This window comes from Macrobrachium nipponense, chromosome 8, assembly GCF_015104395.2.
Source record: "Macrobrachium nipponense isolate FS-2020 chromosome 8, ASM1510439v2, whole genome shotgun sequence".
Taxonomy (NCBI): Eukaryota; Metazoa; Arthropoda; class Malacostraca; order Decapoda; family Palaemonidae; genus Macrobrachium; species Macrobrachium nipponense.
Window position 1 is genome coordinate 5,269,302 of NC_087203.1, and position 19,756 is coordinate 5,289,057.

At 33.8% G+C, this 19,756-nt stretch overlaps 1 protein-coding gene across 3 annotated transcripts in view; it reads right to left on the reverse strand.

The window, feature by feature from the left end:
- The window catches only part of LOC135222602 (alpha-1,6-mannosyl-glycoprotein 4-beta-N-acetylglucosaminyltransferase-like), a 54,188-nt gene extending 35,011 nt beyond the window's left edge, over nucleotides 1–19,177 (reverse strand). For all 3 annotated transcript variants that reach the window (XM_064260696.1, XM_064260695.1, XM_064260694.1), the window contains exons 1-2: nucleotides 19,029–19,177; nucleotides 4,095–4,219 (exon numbers count right to left, since the gene is read on the reverse strand). In XM_064260696.1, coding sequence (XP_064116766.1) covers nucleotides 4,095–4,215 — 121 coding nt within the window. In that variant the 5' untranslated portion in view covers nucleotides 4,216–4,219; nucleotides 19,029–19,177. The remainder of the gene's footprint in view (nucleotides 1–4,094; nucleotides 4,220–19,028) is intronic.
- Nucleotides 19,178–19,756: the final 579 nt, after the last annotated feature.

Here is a 19,756-nt window from a genome sequence, read left to right on the forward strand (position 1 = left end):
AGTAAGTATTTCCCTGGTTCTAATTCACTCGAGGAAGACAGCACAATTACCCCTATATTACTACCTAAAAAAAAATATATATATATACATACTGGTAGTAAATGAAACTCTCTCAAAAATTTTAAACACAAAAATTTATTTCTAATTTCACAAATCATAAGTGAAATTCACAATGTACGGGAAATTTGTTATTACTTGAAAACAAAAGTTTAATTAATTATTAAATAAAATTAAATCAAAGTTTATCGAGAAAATTAATTAATTCAAATTATAAAGTAATAATTGATTTTGAAAAGAAACTTAATTAAATGTAAATTAATTCACAAGTGTTATATTATACAATAAGAGTATTCAAATTAATTAAACAAAATGAGAATATAAAAAGACAATAATATGAAAAGCAATAAAAGCAATGACAGTACAAACATTAAACACACAAAATGGACATGTCAAAAGGACAAAACAAAAGAAAAATGCATAAAAAGTAATAATTCTATCCAAACACTAAACAAAACCTTGAGGTGCACTTCAAAATATTTGTAAATTGCAATACCTTCAAACCAGTTGCAACTCTTCACTCAGAAAGAACGGCCTGTTACCATTCCTATAATGTAAGTTTCATAATGCAATTATGGTTTTGGTAATACAATTAATTCCCCTCAGAAACTGTGTATAATATTGTAAAATGTATATTTTTATGTTCAGATTCCTATACATATTTAAGTTGGCTTAAAGGTAATATGTTTAAATAATGTATAATTCCCAGTTGAAACATACATAAGGCACAGAGAGAGAGAAGGTTGTTATTCACAGCTTGAAAATGGTTGAGCCAGCTAATTTTTTATCGTCCTAAGCGATCCCGTGACGAACACAGTTGAACTATTCATTCACAGACGCGATCACGTAAGGATCTCTCTATATGGTATCAGATCCTTCAGGAATCTTCCATACAACAGTATAATTTCATGCTTGCTTGCAGTAATTAAAGATTCTATTGCTAGGAAACCATTTAATATTGCTAATAAATTCACTCACATCTCTTTCAATTTGTCAAAAGAGAACTTATCGACTCGTAAGTAGTTCATGGTGAATTGGAAAATCCCATGACGTCACTGAGATGACATGATATATTTTCATCTTGAACACGTTGCTCAACCAAGGGACACCATTCGCCGTGGTATGCCTTTTTTCACACCCAAAGAACGTGTCATTAGGCTCAGAGACTCACGTGCGATGAAAAGGCTGTTACGCCTCTCTCTCTCTCTCTTTCTCCCTCTCTCTCACTAGCACACGAGTTTTGGTTCCATTACCATAACGTAACTCATGTTTTTTGTATAAATTGATCACTCTGTGTAATTTCTTAGTAACAAATTAATTAGTTGTGGAATCTGAGCACAGTGTTATTATTATTTTTGGGTGGCGCCACATAAGTGTTGAAAATAGTAATAGGCCTTCTTTTTGAGTGAAATTCTAGCTGGTAAAAAGGTATTCTATCTTAAAAATATTCTGAAGTGCACTTTTAAGGTTTTGTTTACAATGGTTTAATGAAATTATTACTTTTTGCACATTTTTCTTTTGTTCTTTTGACATGTCCATTTTATATGCTTAATGTTTGTACTGTCAATGCTTTTATTGCTTTTCATATGATTTTGTTTTTATATTCTCTTCATTTTGTTTAATTAGTTTGAATAATTTTTATTGTATAAATGTTTTAATCTAACACTTGTGAATTAATTTGCATTTAATTAAATTTCATTTCAAATTTAATTATTGCTTTATAATTTCAATTTAACTTAATTCAATGATTAATTAATTTTCTTAAACTCTGATTTAATTTTGTTTAATAATTAATTCAAGAATTAATCAAACTTTTGTTTTTAAGTAATAACAAATTTCCTTGAGATTGTGAATTTCACTTATAAATTTTGAATTTAGAAATAAATTTTTTAATTAAAAATTTTTATGAGCGTATCATTTACCACCAGAATATGTTATATTTTTATTTAGGTAGAAATATAGAGTAGTTATTGTACTCTTTTCCTGAGATTACCTCACACCAGTCTTAATAAACTTAGGCTGAATTCATTGTTACCTTTAGAGTATTCAGTCGTTTGGTATTTATGATGAAGGTTCAGGTATCGGGTTGTTGTGAGGTAACTAATAACCAGGTACTTGATCAAACTGTGCACCAAGTATAAATGGTGTCCCCGAGCCACGATTAAAAGAGTTTCTCGCTCTAACAAGTACAAATGGTAAGTGTAGTAACCAGATGCACAGCATTTCGTCAAACCATCTTCAACACTTTTGTGGCGCCACATCAAAATATCAACAACACTATGCTCAGATTCCACAACTAATTAATATGTTACTAAGAAATTACACAGAGCTATCAATATCGAGTGATCAATTTATACGAAAACATGAGTTATGTTATGGTAATGGAACCGAAATTCGTGCGCGAGCGTGAGAGAAAGAGACACACAGGGAAAGAGACAGAGGAAAGAGACACACACGGAAAGAGACAGAGGCATAACAGCCTCTTCACCGCACGAGTCTCGGAATCAAAAGACGCATTCTATGGGTGTGAAAAATGGCGTACCAGGGCGAATAAGGGACCTTGGTTGAGCAACGTATTCAAGACGAAAACATATGTCATCTCAGTGGCATCATGGGATTTTCCAATTAACAATTAACTACTTACGAGTCGATAAGTCCTCATTTGACAAATTGAAAGGGATGAGAGTTAATTTATTAGCGATATTAAATGGTTTCCTAGTAACAGAATCTTTAATTACTGCAAGGAAACATGAAATGATATCGTTGTATGGAAGATTCCCGAAGAATCTGATGCAATATCGAGAGATCCTTACGTGATCACGTACGTGAATGAATAGTTCAACTGTACTCGTCACGGGATTGCTTAGGACGATAAAAAAATTAGCTGGCTCAACCATTTTCAAGCTGTGAATAACAACCCCTCTCTCTCTCCGTCCTTTAAGCCTTCTCATATATATATAATATATATATATATATATATATATATATATATATATATATATATAGATATATATATATATATATATATATATATATATATATATTATATATATATAATATATATATATATATATATATGTATATATATCTATATATAATATATATATATATCCATATCTATATATATATGATAATTATATATATCTATATTATATATATATATAGATATTATATATATTATATATGCCAACTAATACTATAATTACTTCAATAGAAGAATCATGTAAGGCCGGAAGTAGGTTTTAAACCTTTCAGCCTAACAGGGAACAACCAATATCTGCCCAAAAATTAAGAAGCGCAAATAACTTAAATTTAAACAGAATCTTCCTAAAAACTTGGTGAAGTCAAAATCTAAAACACCTGTTAGAATTTGCTACCTGCCATCCTCAAGATAAATTACAAACGAAAAACTGACTTAAATTCATTTTTACTGTTATTAAGAAACACACTCATTATTTTTAACTACAAGCTTAATGAAGAAAGGCTGAACTAGTGTTTAGATACTGTAAGAATTAGGAATGAAAGAAAACGCCTCAATGAATTCTAAATCTGTAAATATAGAAGGGATGGCTTGAGGACCATCTGATTGAGGGGGGGTAAAGACAATTTTTGCCAAGTTGAACTAGATACAATATATTTCCTATAGGTAGTGATAATATAAAACCAAATATTTTATGGTTATTTTTCTTATACAACAACAATATTTTTCCCCGAGAGTATTTTCTAAAGCAAAGAAAATACAGATAATAGTTTAATTAATATGAAAAAAGTGGCAAGTTGGAAGGGGAAGAGAATAAAACAAAGACTTAATTTCAGTGATGAATAAATAATATGAGGATTCATTAGAGTGAAATTTTTCTATACAAATTTAAATACTGTCCATTTTTGACCAACTCAAAATCAACATTGAAGGCGGGTAACCGCCCCTCACCTCCCCCAGACGAGACATCCCTGACTAGAAGGTTCAAGAGCAAGACTGGCGTGGAAAATCCCTTAAAATCAGAGGTCTAACTATAGTGTGCTCTTAGTATTCTTACCCTTGTAGTTATGGGTTTCGTTGCTGGCGAACAACGAGACATAACAGAGAATGAAGACGGCAGGGATGACTAGGACTAAAACAAATGACAGTCGTATGGTTCTGGTCTTCATTCCAAGCATCAACCTGAAATTATAATATCTTCGTGAATAGGTGGTACCAGAGAGAGTGCGAGAGCAACATCTCCCATGTAAGCACCAGCTGGCTTTAACTCCCAGCTTACATATTTACCCGGAATTGATGGCATACACTTACGTGCATGGATTATGACACATCCATAGTTACAGAACAGGGCCAGCTGTCCAGATGAGGGAAAGAGAAACCCAGGAAGTACGCAGGATACTTATCAAGAGGCAACTTATCGATCAGACATATTAAAGCACAAATACATTTTTAAGTACAGTAAAATCGTAAAGATACAAAATCTCCCTGCTGATTCACTAATCTAAATACTATTTCAAATGTCGACTCCCCGTCAAGGGGTGAATAGCGAGCTTGGAGATAGTGAGACTAACATAACGTGAAGGGGGAATAGGATAGGGTGTGGGTTCGGCTACAAACCGATTTAAAACCCTGTGGGATCCTCCAGAAGGAAGACAAGCTTTGGAAGGGGGAAATAGGGGCGTGATTGGAAGGTATTAGGGGGAGGAATAAAGGATGGGACAGACCCATTTGATTTGTAGTTCTCAATGTAGCGCTTGTGGTCTTTTTGTGTTGTGGTTATTAATCATTAGTGTGTAATTATGTGGGGAAGGCAAAAAAAGGCATGGCAAAGGCTCTGGGAAAAACGAAGGTTCCAATATTGGATCATTCCCCCTCTCTCCCCCCAGGCAGGGGGAGAGGAAGGGAGGACTCAGACCACGGTGCAGTACCTACAGAAGTGACGTGCTTTTCGTTAGTGCTTGGTAGTGTTAGTTAGTATTTCTGGCTCTCTTCCGGAATATGCTCATGCAAAAAATTGTCAGTTGTTGGTTAGTTCAGTAAGAAGTGCAGCGATTGTCTAAACTACATTGAATATGCAAAAAGAAAGTTTGACACCTGGGAAGGGGTGCTGTACAAATTTAAAGTGCTATTTTTCTATTTTTTATTTTTCTTTATTACAAAATCTCCTTACTGAATAATCCCAATGTTACAAATGCCGACTCCCCGCCAAGGGGCCAATAGTGAGACTGTCTACCGGAAGGCTACTGCTATACTAGATATAGAGGGGACTCTATATCTATGGTTACTGTCACGAGTCACGTCATGATGGGGGCTTGGGGTTACTTGACTGACGTCCACTCGAGAGACAAATAGCCTGTGGAAGAACTGAAACCACCAAACTTTAATAAAAAAATTTGTTTTGCAAACGAACTTATCCAGTTACTTGCTACTACCTGAAGTATAGCATATCGTCAAACATTTTTACCCTACATCCACAAATTTTCATATGCTTGGTGGGCGCAAGTCCAGTGGCAGATCTAGAAATCTTTCATGGGGGGAACACTTGGGATTTTAATATATATATATATATATATATATATATATATATATATATATATATATATATATATATACATATACATATATTGACGAAGTCCCAAGATACTGGTTACTACACTTACCAATCATTAATTGTTACCTCACAACAGCCAGACACCTAAACCTTCATCACAGGTAAAATACGACTGAATACTCTAACGGCAACAGTGATCGCTTAGACAACTTACCAGTATTGCAGAAAATCAGACCAAGTTCATTGAAACAGGTGTGAGGTAATCTTATAATTAAAGTAATTAAAGGGCATCACTCCATCAACAACTTTAAAAGTCTAAGTACTTCCCTGATTCTAACTCACTTCAATTGTTCTGAAGGAAAACAGCTCAATTACCACTCTATGTCTCTACATAATCAAAACTAAATATACTGGTGAAAAAGAAAACACTTATAAAAATTTCAAATACAAAAATTTATTATTAAACTCAAAGTTTATAAGTGAAATTCGCAATCTCAGGGAAATTTACTGTTACTTGAAAATAACACAAAGTTTAATTAATTCTTGAACTAATTAAGTAAAATAAAATCAAAATTAATTTATCACAAAAATAAAGAATATTAATTCAATCAAAATTCAAATGTGTTAGGCAATAACTAAAGTTTGGAAATTAATTCACAAGTGCTAAACAACACTAAAACTTGAAAAGAATTCTAATTAAGTGCAAATTAATTCACAAGTGTTAAGTTCAATTAAATGTGCTAAAATTAATTAATGAAAACAATTAATTTAATCAATTTGTGAAAGCTGATGAAAAAACAGAAAAATGTGGGAAATACCAAAATTGCAAAAAAAAAACAGTAATCGCACAGAATATAAAAAAACACACACACACACTTCAATAAGAAAAAATTGACAAATGCACAATAAATCACTTCAATAAGAAAATTGTCAGCACCCAAATGTGGAAAAATGGTAAAAATTCCCATGGAATAACTTAAGTACTTTTAGTATTTCAAGTACTGTTTAAGTTTAAATTTAGTGCACTGAACTTACTAAAAAAAACTCTTATTTAGGAATACCAATTTTAGAAGGCCGTTTTCGAAATCAACAATAAACACTTACAAACGAGGCGCCTGTTACACACTTTTACAACGTTTTTCCAGATTCCACAAATAAACACTAATGACATTAAATAATCCTTAAGATATATCAAATCTGAAATTTATATGAGTAACCAATAACTATGTATAAAATCTTTACGTTACTGTAGAATCAAATATGACGCGAGAGAGAGAGAGAGAGAGAGAGAGAGAGAGAGAGAGAGAGAGAGAGAGAGAGAGAGAGAGCAGCTTCTACAAGCCCTTCTATGCTATGCGTTAGCAAGTCTCGGAATGAACTTTTTCTCAATCTTGTATGGGCGAGACATACAGACCCTGACGGGCTCAAATCATTTTGGACACGAAGTTCAGCTAGTATCGTAAAAATTCTCTTTTAAAACAATAAGTAGAAAGAAAGTGAGATTACAATCATAACTAACTATAATGATATCTTTAAAAGATATCATTATAGAACTTTCTTGAATTGAATTAAGTTTTGTCATTTCCTTGAGTGATGTCGCAAACTTTCCATTTCAAGATTTAAGCTACTTGCGAGTCAACAAATTCTCTTTTGACAAATCAAGAGATATAAGAGATAATTTACTAGTAATATTAGGTAGTTTTCAATACAAAAACATCTCTAACTACTTATATGAAATGAAAGGTTTCAGACGTATGTGAAACGTTTCATGCTTACGAAAGATGGTGCAATCCTTCCACGTGATTACTCGGTAAAGGCAAGTGTGGAACAAGACACGATCACAGCATATTTAAAACAAAAAAAAAAAAAAAAAAAAAAAAAAATAAAAAATTGGAACCAGGCGGCCCCAACTGGTGACAGATATCTTCCTGTTTCGAACAGACAATGCTAATTCTTTTTCTTCTCACATTCTACGTTATCTTAACTTTTAAATTATGTTATGCAAAATCTGAACATACATTATTAGATCACTAACACTAAGCCAAACAAGGAATCTGAAAATGTTGCAAACAATTTTACCACTTCATACAGTTAGAGGTGATATGCATTACGAAAGTAACAGCATATAACGAATATAATATATTTATAACATTAATTTTTTCTAAAAAAATTTAAAAAAATTTTTTATATATATATATATTATAATTAATATATATATATAGATATATATCTATTATATATAGATATAGCTATCTATTTATATATATATTATATTAATTTATATATATATATATATATATATAATTCATCATATAATCTATAATATTCTATATAGATATATTATTATATTATAGATAATATAGATATATATATATATATATATATATCTATATATATAGATATATATAATATATATATATAAGAATATACATAGATATATATATGTAAGTGTTTACATAATAAAAATATGGAATGTTAGTCCATATATATAAAGTCTAAAACTAAAGAGGTCAACCAGATTACTTGCAGGAATGTGATCAGACTAGAGACGCTAAAGATGACGTATACAATAAGTATGTAGGCTAAGATAACATGCCGTCACCTGTAGTCATTCAATTGTTTATAAAACATTAGTCCAAGCTCCCTGCTTGAGACAACTACCCGACCTATAATTCAAACGGCCTACGTGATCTGTAGCGTGTCTCATTTTGATTGTGTGTTCGTATGAAACTATGTCATTTGTATGTATGTTCATATGTTCGAACTACTATCTGCTTCCTTCATAACTTGTAACAGAGATGGTAGACAGGCAGAACAGAGTTAGCTATCGTCATTAGAAGACCTGTACCTCTTTACCTAAGCTTTATCATGTAGAGGAATAGGATTAGCCATCATCATTGGCAGAAGCGATCAAGCTATCGTTATTAGAAGACTTGTACAATCATACCTGATCTTCACCATGTAAAACTTCATAAGAATATATAATTTTTTATACTTAGTGTTTTCTACAAGAACCTCCTCACCGAACCAACATGAGTTTAACACATCGTCGTAATAACCAACAAGATAATACCGACTTCGTAAGTGATCTACAAACCCCCAGACACTCCATTGAAGATGGAAGTGCAATACCAACCGACTTAGCGTAAGATTATCGCTAGTCTAACATTACCTCATAGGGCGCCTTATCTTACAAGGCACAAGACCTAATATTGGTGGCCAGCGTACCAGAAGAACTCTACAACGTCCTACGGAAAGAAAAAAAACCAGAATAATAAATCATGTATCATAAGAAGTCAACGACGACGGAAGCAGCAGATTCTTCAAGCAACCTAGTATCATCGTTAGTGAGCGACTTCAGAAAACAAAATAAGAACTTTTCAACGACGACGAAAGCAACAGATTCTTCAAGCAACTTAGTATCATCGTTAGTGAATAACTTCAAGAAACAAACCGAACGCGTCTGCAGCATCGGATCTTTCAAGGGCTCGAATCATCGAAACAACGCGCACGGGGGAAACTGAAGCCAAACCAGGTCATCCGCTAAATAGAGAAGGAGGACCAAGGCCGTGTGTCGTTATCGGAACACCGTGACTTCCACAAAAGCAAGCTAAGTACAATTTTTTATTCATTTGGAGTAACTTTGAGTGTTTCCTTTGCAGGTCGAATTTCGTTATTCCTGTGGCTGAAGTTACGAGACATTCTTAATCTTACTTTTTTACAGAAATTATCTACATCATTGAGATTTCGCTACTGCGAGTTTTTTTATCTTTGAGTGTCTGTTTCCAGAAGTTCTACTGAATATCATAATCATATACTATGTTAATTTTATCATTTTGGGTGATTATTAATCCCTTACGTAACAAATCATATTAAACAGTGAATATGCGTTTACGCAGTGGACGTCTGTATTTATACAGATGCATGGATAGGGTCGTTAAGCACCGTAGTGATTAGAAAACACACAAAAAACAAGTGGAACACCCGTACAAATCTATATAAATTAGAGGTAACACTATTTCGGGTCATGACAATAAATGCTCCTTTGCAAAGTCCCGATCGCAGTTTTAGCCTTGAGTTTTTTGAGTTATATAAAATATCGAACCTCAATGACTCAACTTAACTTTTAAAATATGGCTGGATTGCAAGGAATAACATGTCGGTAAAAAACTTTCATCAGGCTAAATGCGCTGACCAGGATCCCTCACTATTTCAAATTTTAGCAAAGAATGAAGTACAAACAGTTAATATTGAATGCAGTAGTGATAACTTGTCTTATTAGTAATCGCTCAGTTCCTAATAGTTGTCATTCATTGCTTTATACGTAACCAGCAAACATAATGCTAAAAACACACAATACGTTGCCGATGGTAGTAAAGAGAAGGATCCTAATTATTACAAAAAGAAATAGAAACAGTAGCCCGTTCAGAATCAAACAAGCAAACTCGGTTACTGTGTCACCTAGTCAAGCGGTCAAGGTTAGTTAAATCTGCCGAGTGTTCAAAGCATAGCAAATTCCACACAATAAGCGACTCTAGCAGAGTGGGGAAAAAAGCGATGTTGGATCATACATCCCAAATACCTTTTTAAAATTAAAAAGGAATTTCCCTATGCATCACACGACCGTATAAAGTAATCAGAGCAGGTTTTCGTTTTTTTTAATACATAAGTTATTATAAGTAGTGGTGGATTAAGCCCGACTGTACGCGCCGTAAAAATTAGAATATCTTGTTTATTCCTTTACTACACGTAATATCCTGTATTTACGGACTCACCGTCTGTTGTTCGAACTTCCCTAATGAGAAGTCCGGATAAGCGAGCGCTTACAGATACCTCTATAGTTATAAAAAACATTGATCTGTATCTAGTGTAATTGTAAGATTCATCTAGGGGTATACAAAATATTATCTTACATCCTGCAATAAAAGGCGTGTTTATCAAAGGGAAATCCTATAAACCTTCAAACATATTAAAATCCGTTTGAACAAAAATGAGACAGTTAATCAAATAATAACTTATATAAAGGAACTATACATTTGTCTCATAAATCGTAACATTGTTCAAATGACCCAACAGAATTCTCCCACAACCGCAGTCGCACTTTGCACGCAAAATCTCGAGAAGCATGCACCCTCGAATGTCTTAGTGCGTGTAAAAAGACTTTGCTGGGAAATGAAATTTTAATCCTTCCCGACACTCTGAAATAAACGATTTCCGCGAACAAAGCCCAAGACACAGTTGACTCGCAGCAACATGTTAATCTAGTAATCCACAAAACCTATACATATAAATAGCCATTTCTTTTATTGTTGCTAATTTTTAACAATCACGCCCAACCGGTCGTGGATGAATCTCTCTGATAATCTATCTAAAGTAATATCCGTAAAGTCATTCAAGCAGAGGTGATTCAGCAGAATTTTTTTTTTTATCTTTTATCTGAATACCAGGAAGTTTCTCCACTGGCGAGTGATCTCTGGGAGAAAAACGGATGTCATTGAAAACAAAATACGGTCAAGGACAAACATAAAGCTATATACGTACCTTCGTGTAGAACCCCAATGAATTTCAAAATAGAGATAAATGACGAAGTTGAAAAAAGTTAGTAATAGGAGTCATTAGGAAATCAAATAAGCCCATATAATTTTTCCCTCAAATGTCATGCCATAAAAGATCGGACTTGGCGTATCTGCGTAGATTCTGTCGCTTAAACAAGGAAACGACTCCCGATAGTTTCCAGTGCGATGTACCGACGACATCTTATCTCTGTTAGGTTAGAATAAATTTTTCACCAGCTTGGACTTACTTTAAAAGCTTTTACCAGATACCATTACCTAAGTGATTGTACCTCATACACCGTTTTCAGCACACTCAGGGGACATTATCAATTTTTTACGTATGCCTCCGGCTTACGTTGCACCCCAATTACAATATAGTGTTTGGAGACTTTTAGGGGATACCCTACATGCTTATATGGTTGATCTTGTAATCTTTTCTAATACCTTAGAAGTACATTCACATAAACTAGAGCTAGTGCTACAGAGACAAAGACAAATAATCTCAGAGTAAAATATATAAATGTGAGTTTTTAAAACCGAACATGTTTATCTAGGTTTTATGTGTCTTGTCAAGGTCTTAAAGTAATCCATGGTAAGGTGTCGGCTATTCATAACTTTCCGGTACCTATTAACGTAAAAGGGGGATACAGCACTTTTGCGCTGTAGTGGGTATTACAATCGTATGTAAATGTGTAACTCTTCAATCATGACAGCTCCTTTAACAGATCTTACGAAGAAGAGCGTAGATTTATTATGGTCTAAAAAGCATCAACAGGCGTTCGATATCTTAAAAACGGAATAATGCAGCTCACCTAACTTAAAAATCCCTGATTTAAATAAGGAATTTTTTTTATTGCAACAGACGCCTCAGACCAAGGGGTAAGAGGGATACTACTTCAGCAATATGATAAACAGTTCTTTCCTATAGCTTTTTATTCATGTAAACTAAGCCCTCTGAAAGTAAATATGCAGTAATAGGCAGGAAGGGCTAGGTATCTTTAACACTAGTACATTTTAAGTTCATAATCTATGGCTATCCTGATAAAGTCCTTACTGAACATGAGTCCTTTACCGAGTTTTTTCAAAGGCTTTAATCACAGTCCAAAAGGAACTCGGTGACAAATGATCATTCAGGTCTTTGGAGCCAAGATAAGATATCTACCTGGGAAAGCAATTATCATAGCTGACGCATTATCCCGCAATCCCGCACCATACTGCAAAGAACCATCAATTAGACTAAAGAATATAGAAACATCCGTGCCTATTGTTAAAACCGTATCTAAACAAGAAAATTCCTTAACCCAAGAGATCGCGAGCATTGAATATCTGGGTTGGAGCGCAGAACTGTTACAAACTGAACAAAGCAAGAGTCAACAGACATAACCAAAACAATAAACACTTCGAATTCGAACGGAAACAGAGTCAGCAGCATAAACACCAAACAATTAACGCTTCTTCGAACAGAAACAGGGTCAGCGGCTAAGCAAAAACAATAAACACTTCGAGCAGAAACCCTAAAGCAAAAGTATATTTAAAGTATGTGTATCAGAATAATGTAATCAAATGTAATATTATATGTAGGTCCGTGACGAGGAAAATCGAAGAACACAGCAGATGACTAACGACCAGGTAGTAGTAATCATCTCTTTCATTCCAATCGTCATAAACTGGTTGCATTCCGTCATCCAGGGTTCCCTACTATGTCACAGAAAGCCAAATCACTGTTTTACTGGCCTACAATGCTTACAGATATAAAAAGCACATAACTGATTGTAACACGTGTCATGAAAACAAGGGACACACTAAGACACCTGTCAGTTAAGGGCCTATCCTGTGCCAAATCAATCCTTGAAAGAATATACGTAGAATTATTAACAGAATTACGAGTCTGACAGAGGGAATAAACACTTCTTAGTGTTAATAGTTCCTTGACACGTTATATAGAAGTAATAGCACTAAAAACAAACACCGCAATTGAGTGCATTAGGAATATTTATGAGTGCTAAATCAGTAAACATGGAATCAACACGTAATAATAATCTGACTCGGGTGGTGTAAATCAATAATAATCTCCTTAACTCGCGTGTGAATTCCTTTCCATTAAGAAACCAATAATATATTTCATCCCACCCGAGTCAATCGGTTTGGTAGAATAACGGATAATTAAATAGGAAGTGTCAATGTCTTACGAGTTACAACTCGTGATATTGGATCCGAACTGGATTATAGCGGTTCTCGCGGTTTTAAAATACCTTTATCATTTATATCTGTATCTATAGAATTGATGCCGCAAGTAGCCTTATACGGTACGCCGCTAGAACACTTTTCCACATATTCAAGCCAACCATTAATTTATCAAATATATATAAAAAAATATATAAATAAATAAATATAAAAAAATAAAATAAATATGGATACAAGTGGAGTCAATATAATACACTCCGTAAGAAGTCGGAAGGGTTACAAATTATAATAAAAAGGAATCACGATAAAATCAATAAGCAAAACGTAAATATCCAAATATATATGCGTAAAGATTTGAACTCTAACTTAACGCTTTAGTAATGACAAATAAGCTAAAAGTTCAAACACATATCCAAAATCTACTGACATATTGTCTGTCCGGTGATTTATATTCGTAGTCAATGGAAAAAAAAAAATTAAAAAATAAATAAATAAATAAAAAAGAAAATAATAATAAATAAAATAAATAAAATAAAATAAAAGAGATTTTAAAAGTCAGGAAGTCTAGAAGTGAAAATGTTATCTATGGAATAATCCTATATGAATCTTATACAGGGCTAATAATATATATAGAATTGTATGGAAAGGAAACTTTTTTTTTCATATAGTTTGAATAAGGAATATTTAATTTAACATAATCATGCAGTTTTTCCAACATGAAACTAATATATTGTTCAATTTTGGTACTGTTTTTTTTTTCAGACATTCTTCTCATGTGGGTCGAGTATTAAAAAACAAAAAAATTATCCTAAAGTCGTATTTGTTACAGCAAGTAACGTAACTCTTAGCTGGCTGAGAGCAATCTCCTGCCAAGTGACGACGTCATCATTGCCGTATCAGCATTTGTTCCTTTTAACCTCAATAATCTGCTTACACAGGTTTCATCTGTGTGTCGTCTCTGCTTGCAAAAGCAGATTGACTGGAGAAAGGAATGCTTAGCCCGAACTTCTCATGGGCAAGGCAGACGTTAGGTACAGGTGTCTATCGGTATGCGCAATGCAACTTGCAATCATTTTAAAATTAATAAACAAAATGAGGAAATAGAATTTCTTAACATCAAAATGAATTAATTTTTTCTGAACCTCATAGACATTTAGAAGTATCACGATATGGATATGGAATATTTACTTGCAACATTAGCCTATTACAATTCAAGTAAAACATTCATGGGAAAATGTCACATTTTCTTGAAAAACCCAAAGTTTATTTAGAAATTAGTTACATAGTGGGTTTTTTTCGTTGCACCTCCTACCTATTAATAAAGTTTTTAAAATTAACCTCAGAGGATGCGCGCGAGAAAATTGAATATGAAACTTTTGTTAGGGCACATAGGATCAGATTTTATCACAACTTAATTTCAGTTAGCATAGAGAAATACAGAATCATGATTAATCTTCTCTTTGACTCTTATGTTGCCTGGCAATCTTACAAATAGCTCCGTTTTCCACTTCTTTTTTTTATTTGTCTAGTAATTTACTACCAGTAATATCGAATTTTCTTTGGGATTTGTATTGATATCTGTTTATTTTTATAATTATGGATATTTTTACAAGTCATCATAGACCTGGATAGGTTAACTCATTGTTAATGCCATGGATAAAAAGTTTGAACAGCGGACTCTTTTGAATTCCAAAATATCAGCGAATTCATGTGGGTTACGTCTGTCTAAATGGCTCTCTCCCCTCCCCTGTATTTGGATGTCGTCTGAATTTACTTTGCCCTTGTGACAAGTATAATTTCACATGCAGGCTGATTAATGGAACCTGGTTACAGTATCCTGCAGTACGAGAGTTTCACATCGCAACTTCAAAAAATCGTTCGTCGCAGCGGACGACTACAGTCAAGTAACAACCGCCTACAATGTGAAAGGAATTTCATGGACTTCTTCGACCGACACCGTATCTCGTCGTTAATCTCGTTTTAATGCGGAATGCTCCGGCGGCTGTCGGAATCGACTACGAATGGGACATACTTCCGACAATTACGACCCGAAGGATATTCAACTCTACTTTGCTGGCGAAGGACTCGTGCTGGGATGATCTATTCATCGCGAACGTAATCGTGTAGCTTAGGATGCAGAGAATAAGTGTGAGCGCAATATAGAATGTTGGACCCGCCCAGGCAAATTTTCCCCTTGTTTTAACCCTGTGAAATAGGCCGTTTCATTGGGCTATAGGTGGTTGTCTGGAACTGTGTAATGGACGAAAAGTTGTTCGAACGCTAGTTAAAAGTGAAGTAGTATAACCTCGGTCATGTATCCTATATATATAAAGTATCATGTATCCTATATATAATTGATCATAAATAACAGAGTCGAAATATATCTTTGCGTGTACGCAATAGGAATCTCTTATATAAATGATCATAAATAACGGAATCGAAATATATTTTTGCGTGTACGCAATAGGACTCTATTTAAGTGCACATATATTAATCATAATTATATGAATCCATATACATATGTATAACAAATCAGGTAGCCTATAATCAATCTGTTACCTTTTTATCTTACCAATATCTGCAGTTATTTATGAGTTAGTATATTGATTAATGAATCAGATATATAACATTTAGCATAAAAATCAACGAATCAATCAGCATAAACATTAATAATGTTATCAATTCATATATGAAAATTTTTATCAGTTAAATATGATTTTTATCATGTTAATCTTCATTCTATGCAATTATCGGAGTACATTAGTATTTTCTGTAGCATATGTATCTTAATGAGGTGAAGTGAAAAACTGTATCATTATATATCACGTGATCACTATTATTTACCAATATCATTGTTTTATATTTTATACTTGAATCATTTCATGTACACCATGAATTTTTATTTACTGAGATATATATATAATAATATATATATATATATGATATATATAAATTATATATATATATATATATAATATAAAAATATCATTATATATAATATATATACTATTAGATATATTTATTTTTCTATATATATATATATATATATATATATATATATATATATATTCTTTCACATAGTGTCTGTATCACACTCCTATAAGTCAAATGCAAGTCAAGTTGAGTAATATTCAGTAGTTGGTTTTGGTAGCTGACCGAGCTGATGTAAGTGTTTACATAATAAAAATATGGAATGTTGTCCATATATATAAAAGTCTAAAACTAAAGAGGTCAACCAGATTGCTTGCAGGAATGTGATCAGACTAGAGACGCTAAAGATGACGTATACAATAAGTATGTAGGCTAAGATAACATGCCGTCACCTGTAGTCATTCAATTGTTTATAAACATTAGTCCAAGCTCCCTGCTTGAGACAACTACCCCGACCTATAATTCAAACGGCCTACGTGATCTGTAGCGTGTCTCATTTTGATTGTGTTCGTATGAAACTATGTCATTTGTATGTATGTTCATATGTTCGAACTACTATCTGCTTCCTTCATAACTTGTAACAGAGATTGTAGACGGGCAGAACAGAGTTAGCTATCGACATTAGAAGACCTGTACCTCTTTACCTAAGCTTTATCATGTAGAGGAATAGGATTAGCCATCATCATTGGCAGAAGCGATCAAGCTATCGTTATTAGAAGACTTGTACAATCATACCTGATCTTCACCATGTAAAACTTCAGAAGAATATATAATTTTTTATACTTAGTGTTTTCTACAAGAACCTCCTCACCGAACAACATGAGTTTAACACATCGTCGTAATAACCAACAAGATAATACCGACTTCGTAAGTGATCTACAAACCCCCAGACACTCCATTGAAGATTGGAAGTGCAATACCAACCGACTTAGCGTAAGATTATCGCTAGTCTAACATTACCTCATAGGGCGCCTTATCTTACAAGGCACAAGCCCTAATAATATATATCTATATATATATATATATATATATATATATATATATATATATATATATGTGTGTGTGTGTGTGTGTGTGTGTGTGTGTGTTTATGAATATATACGTAATCTACATCATATGCATATATATATTGCATGTACTGAATTACAAGGAGTTACAAAGATTAGGATGTCTCAAAGACTTATTAGTCAATCCGAGGAAACATCATGTGCTCACTTATCTTTAGGAACAGGTTTTACAATTTATTCACATTGTTCTAATGATTCTATCTAGCTTTCTTTTGAACGATTCTACACTTCTGCTGTTTACAACTTATGGTGGGAGTTTATTCCATGTGTCACATATCTTGTATGTGAAGAAGTTCCCACAATGCGATGTGTTGTATCTCCTCAGTTCTAGTTTCCATCCATTATTTCTTGCCTGGTTTTCGTTTAATGTGAAGAGGTTACTGTCTAGATTTTGTTATGCCTTCCAGTATTTAGAATGCCTCCATTAGTTGTCCTCACAATCGTCGTGTTTCTATGTTCAGGCTCTCTAGTCGTCTTCGATAACCTATTTGCCCGATGGATGGAATTAACTTTGTGGCTCTTGCTTGTACCCTTTCCAGTCTATTCATGTCCTTTCTCAGTATTGGTTACCAGACTACTGCTTTTTCAAGTTGTGGTCTAACTATTGATCTGCGCACCGTTTCTTTATTTCTGTATCTGAACTGCCTCTTTATGTAGCCCACTAGTTTATGTGCATTTTTTCAGTTTTTATGCATTGTTTTGTGGTTTTTAAGCCCTTGGTAATAATAACTGCAAGGTCCTCTTCTTGTTCTACATTATTCATGTCATTCCCAAGCAGCATGTAGTTGGCATGAGGGTTATTTGTTCCTATTTGTAAGACTTTACGTTTATCCAGGTTAAAAAGCATTTGCCATATTTTTTACCACTCCTATTTTCCTTAGATAATTTCTTAAACTTTGCACTGTATCTGGGTCTGCTCATTTACACTTAGTTTGGTGTCATCTGCAAATTTTGCTATCTTGCTAGTGAAGCTTACAATGTGACCATTCTGCTTCTTCACCATTTATTACGACTCTGTTTTCTATTAGTTAGCCAGTCTTCCATCCAGTCTGCCATTTCTCCTACAATTCCTAAAGCTCTAACTTTTGTCATTAGTTTCTTGCTAAGCAGAGTATATCTATTGCTCTAATACTGTCGTAAATACCAAGCATGTTATGAAAAACTCCAAGAGGTTTGATAGGCAGGATCTGTTTTGTCTGAAACCGTGTTGGCTGTTTAATAACAAGTTGTTTCTATCAATGAGAGAGAGAGAGAAGAGAGAGAGAGATAGAGAGAGAGGGGAAGGAAGAGAGATAGAGGGGAGGAGAGAGAGAGAGAGAGAGAGTATAATTCTGAAGATTGTTACATTGTTTCCAACACCTGCAGCTTACAAAGAAGTAGCATGTGAAGTTTCTTTGGCAAATATAAGCATTAAATACATGCATAAAAAACAAATTATATATATATATATATATATATATATATATATATATATATATATATATATATATATATATTTCAGTGTTTCTATCAACATTTTACTTGTGTGCAGTGGGTACGCATTATCAAAATTGAATTATAACTTTGAGATTTACACATTAATCTATCCATGGGATGGGGGGGGGGGGGGGGGGGGGCACGTGACCAGGTGGGCGGCCCCCCCCCCTCCCCTTAGATCCGTCACTGGGCGCAACGATTTATGCACAAACTGAAAACACAATTACCTTTAAGTGGGAACGTTCATAATCCAAAGGTTTCTTTTCCTAACGATGCGTGTAGTACCAAGCAAAATAAACTTCGCAGTCCTACCACACTTTCCCAACCTCAGTCTTGCAAACACTAGTGGTCGCTGCTGCTAAGACTAGCCAGGGAGAACCTGTCCTCTGGAATTTACAGTTTTAAACAAAACATGTTACGACAGCGTTACGCTGCTTTTGCACGGAGTGACGGATCTAAACAAATATGTCGGTAACAGATAAAGAGTGGAGCTGGCTTCTCGAATTTGAATGGAAAATAGTATGTTTAAGAAAATGTGCTCATCGGACTAGAGGATATATTCATATAAAAGGGCGTTGCCAATCAAGAACTAACCATTTGGGTTTATACTGAATCACCCTGTACGACCCAGGTTTAACCGTTTAACCGATCAAAAGGTTCCAACTAGTGGTTAAAGTTGACGTGCGATTAATAAATGAGCCATCGTAAGCTACTGCAAACATCCTAATTATTAAATCGTGAATGAAGATGTTCTAATCAAACTGGCCAATACATGTAACAAACTAATTATATGATCAAACCTGCTGTAATGACAACTGTTACTAAACACAGCTATTAACTTTATTCGTATGATGATGCCAAACAAAATAATCTTGTAAACTCTGCTAGAGAAATCATAATTACATAATCTGCATCCATGTTCGATTCATCATAGTCGTCTACAGCAGTTGCATAT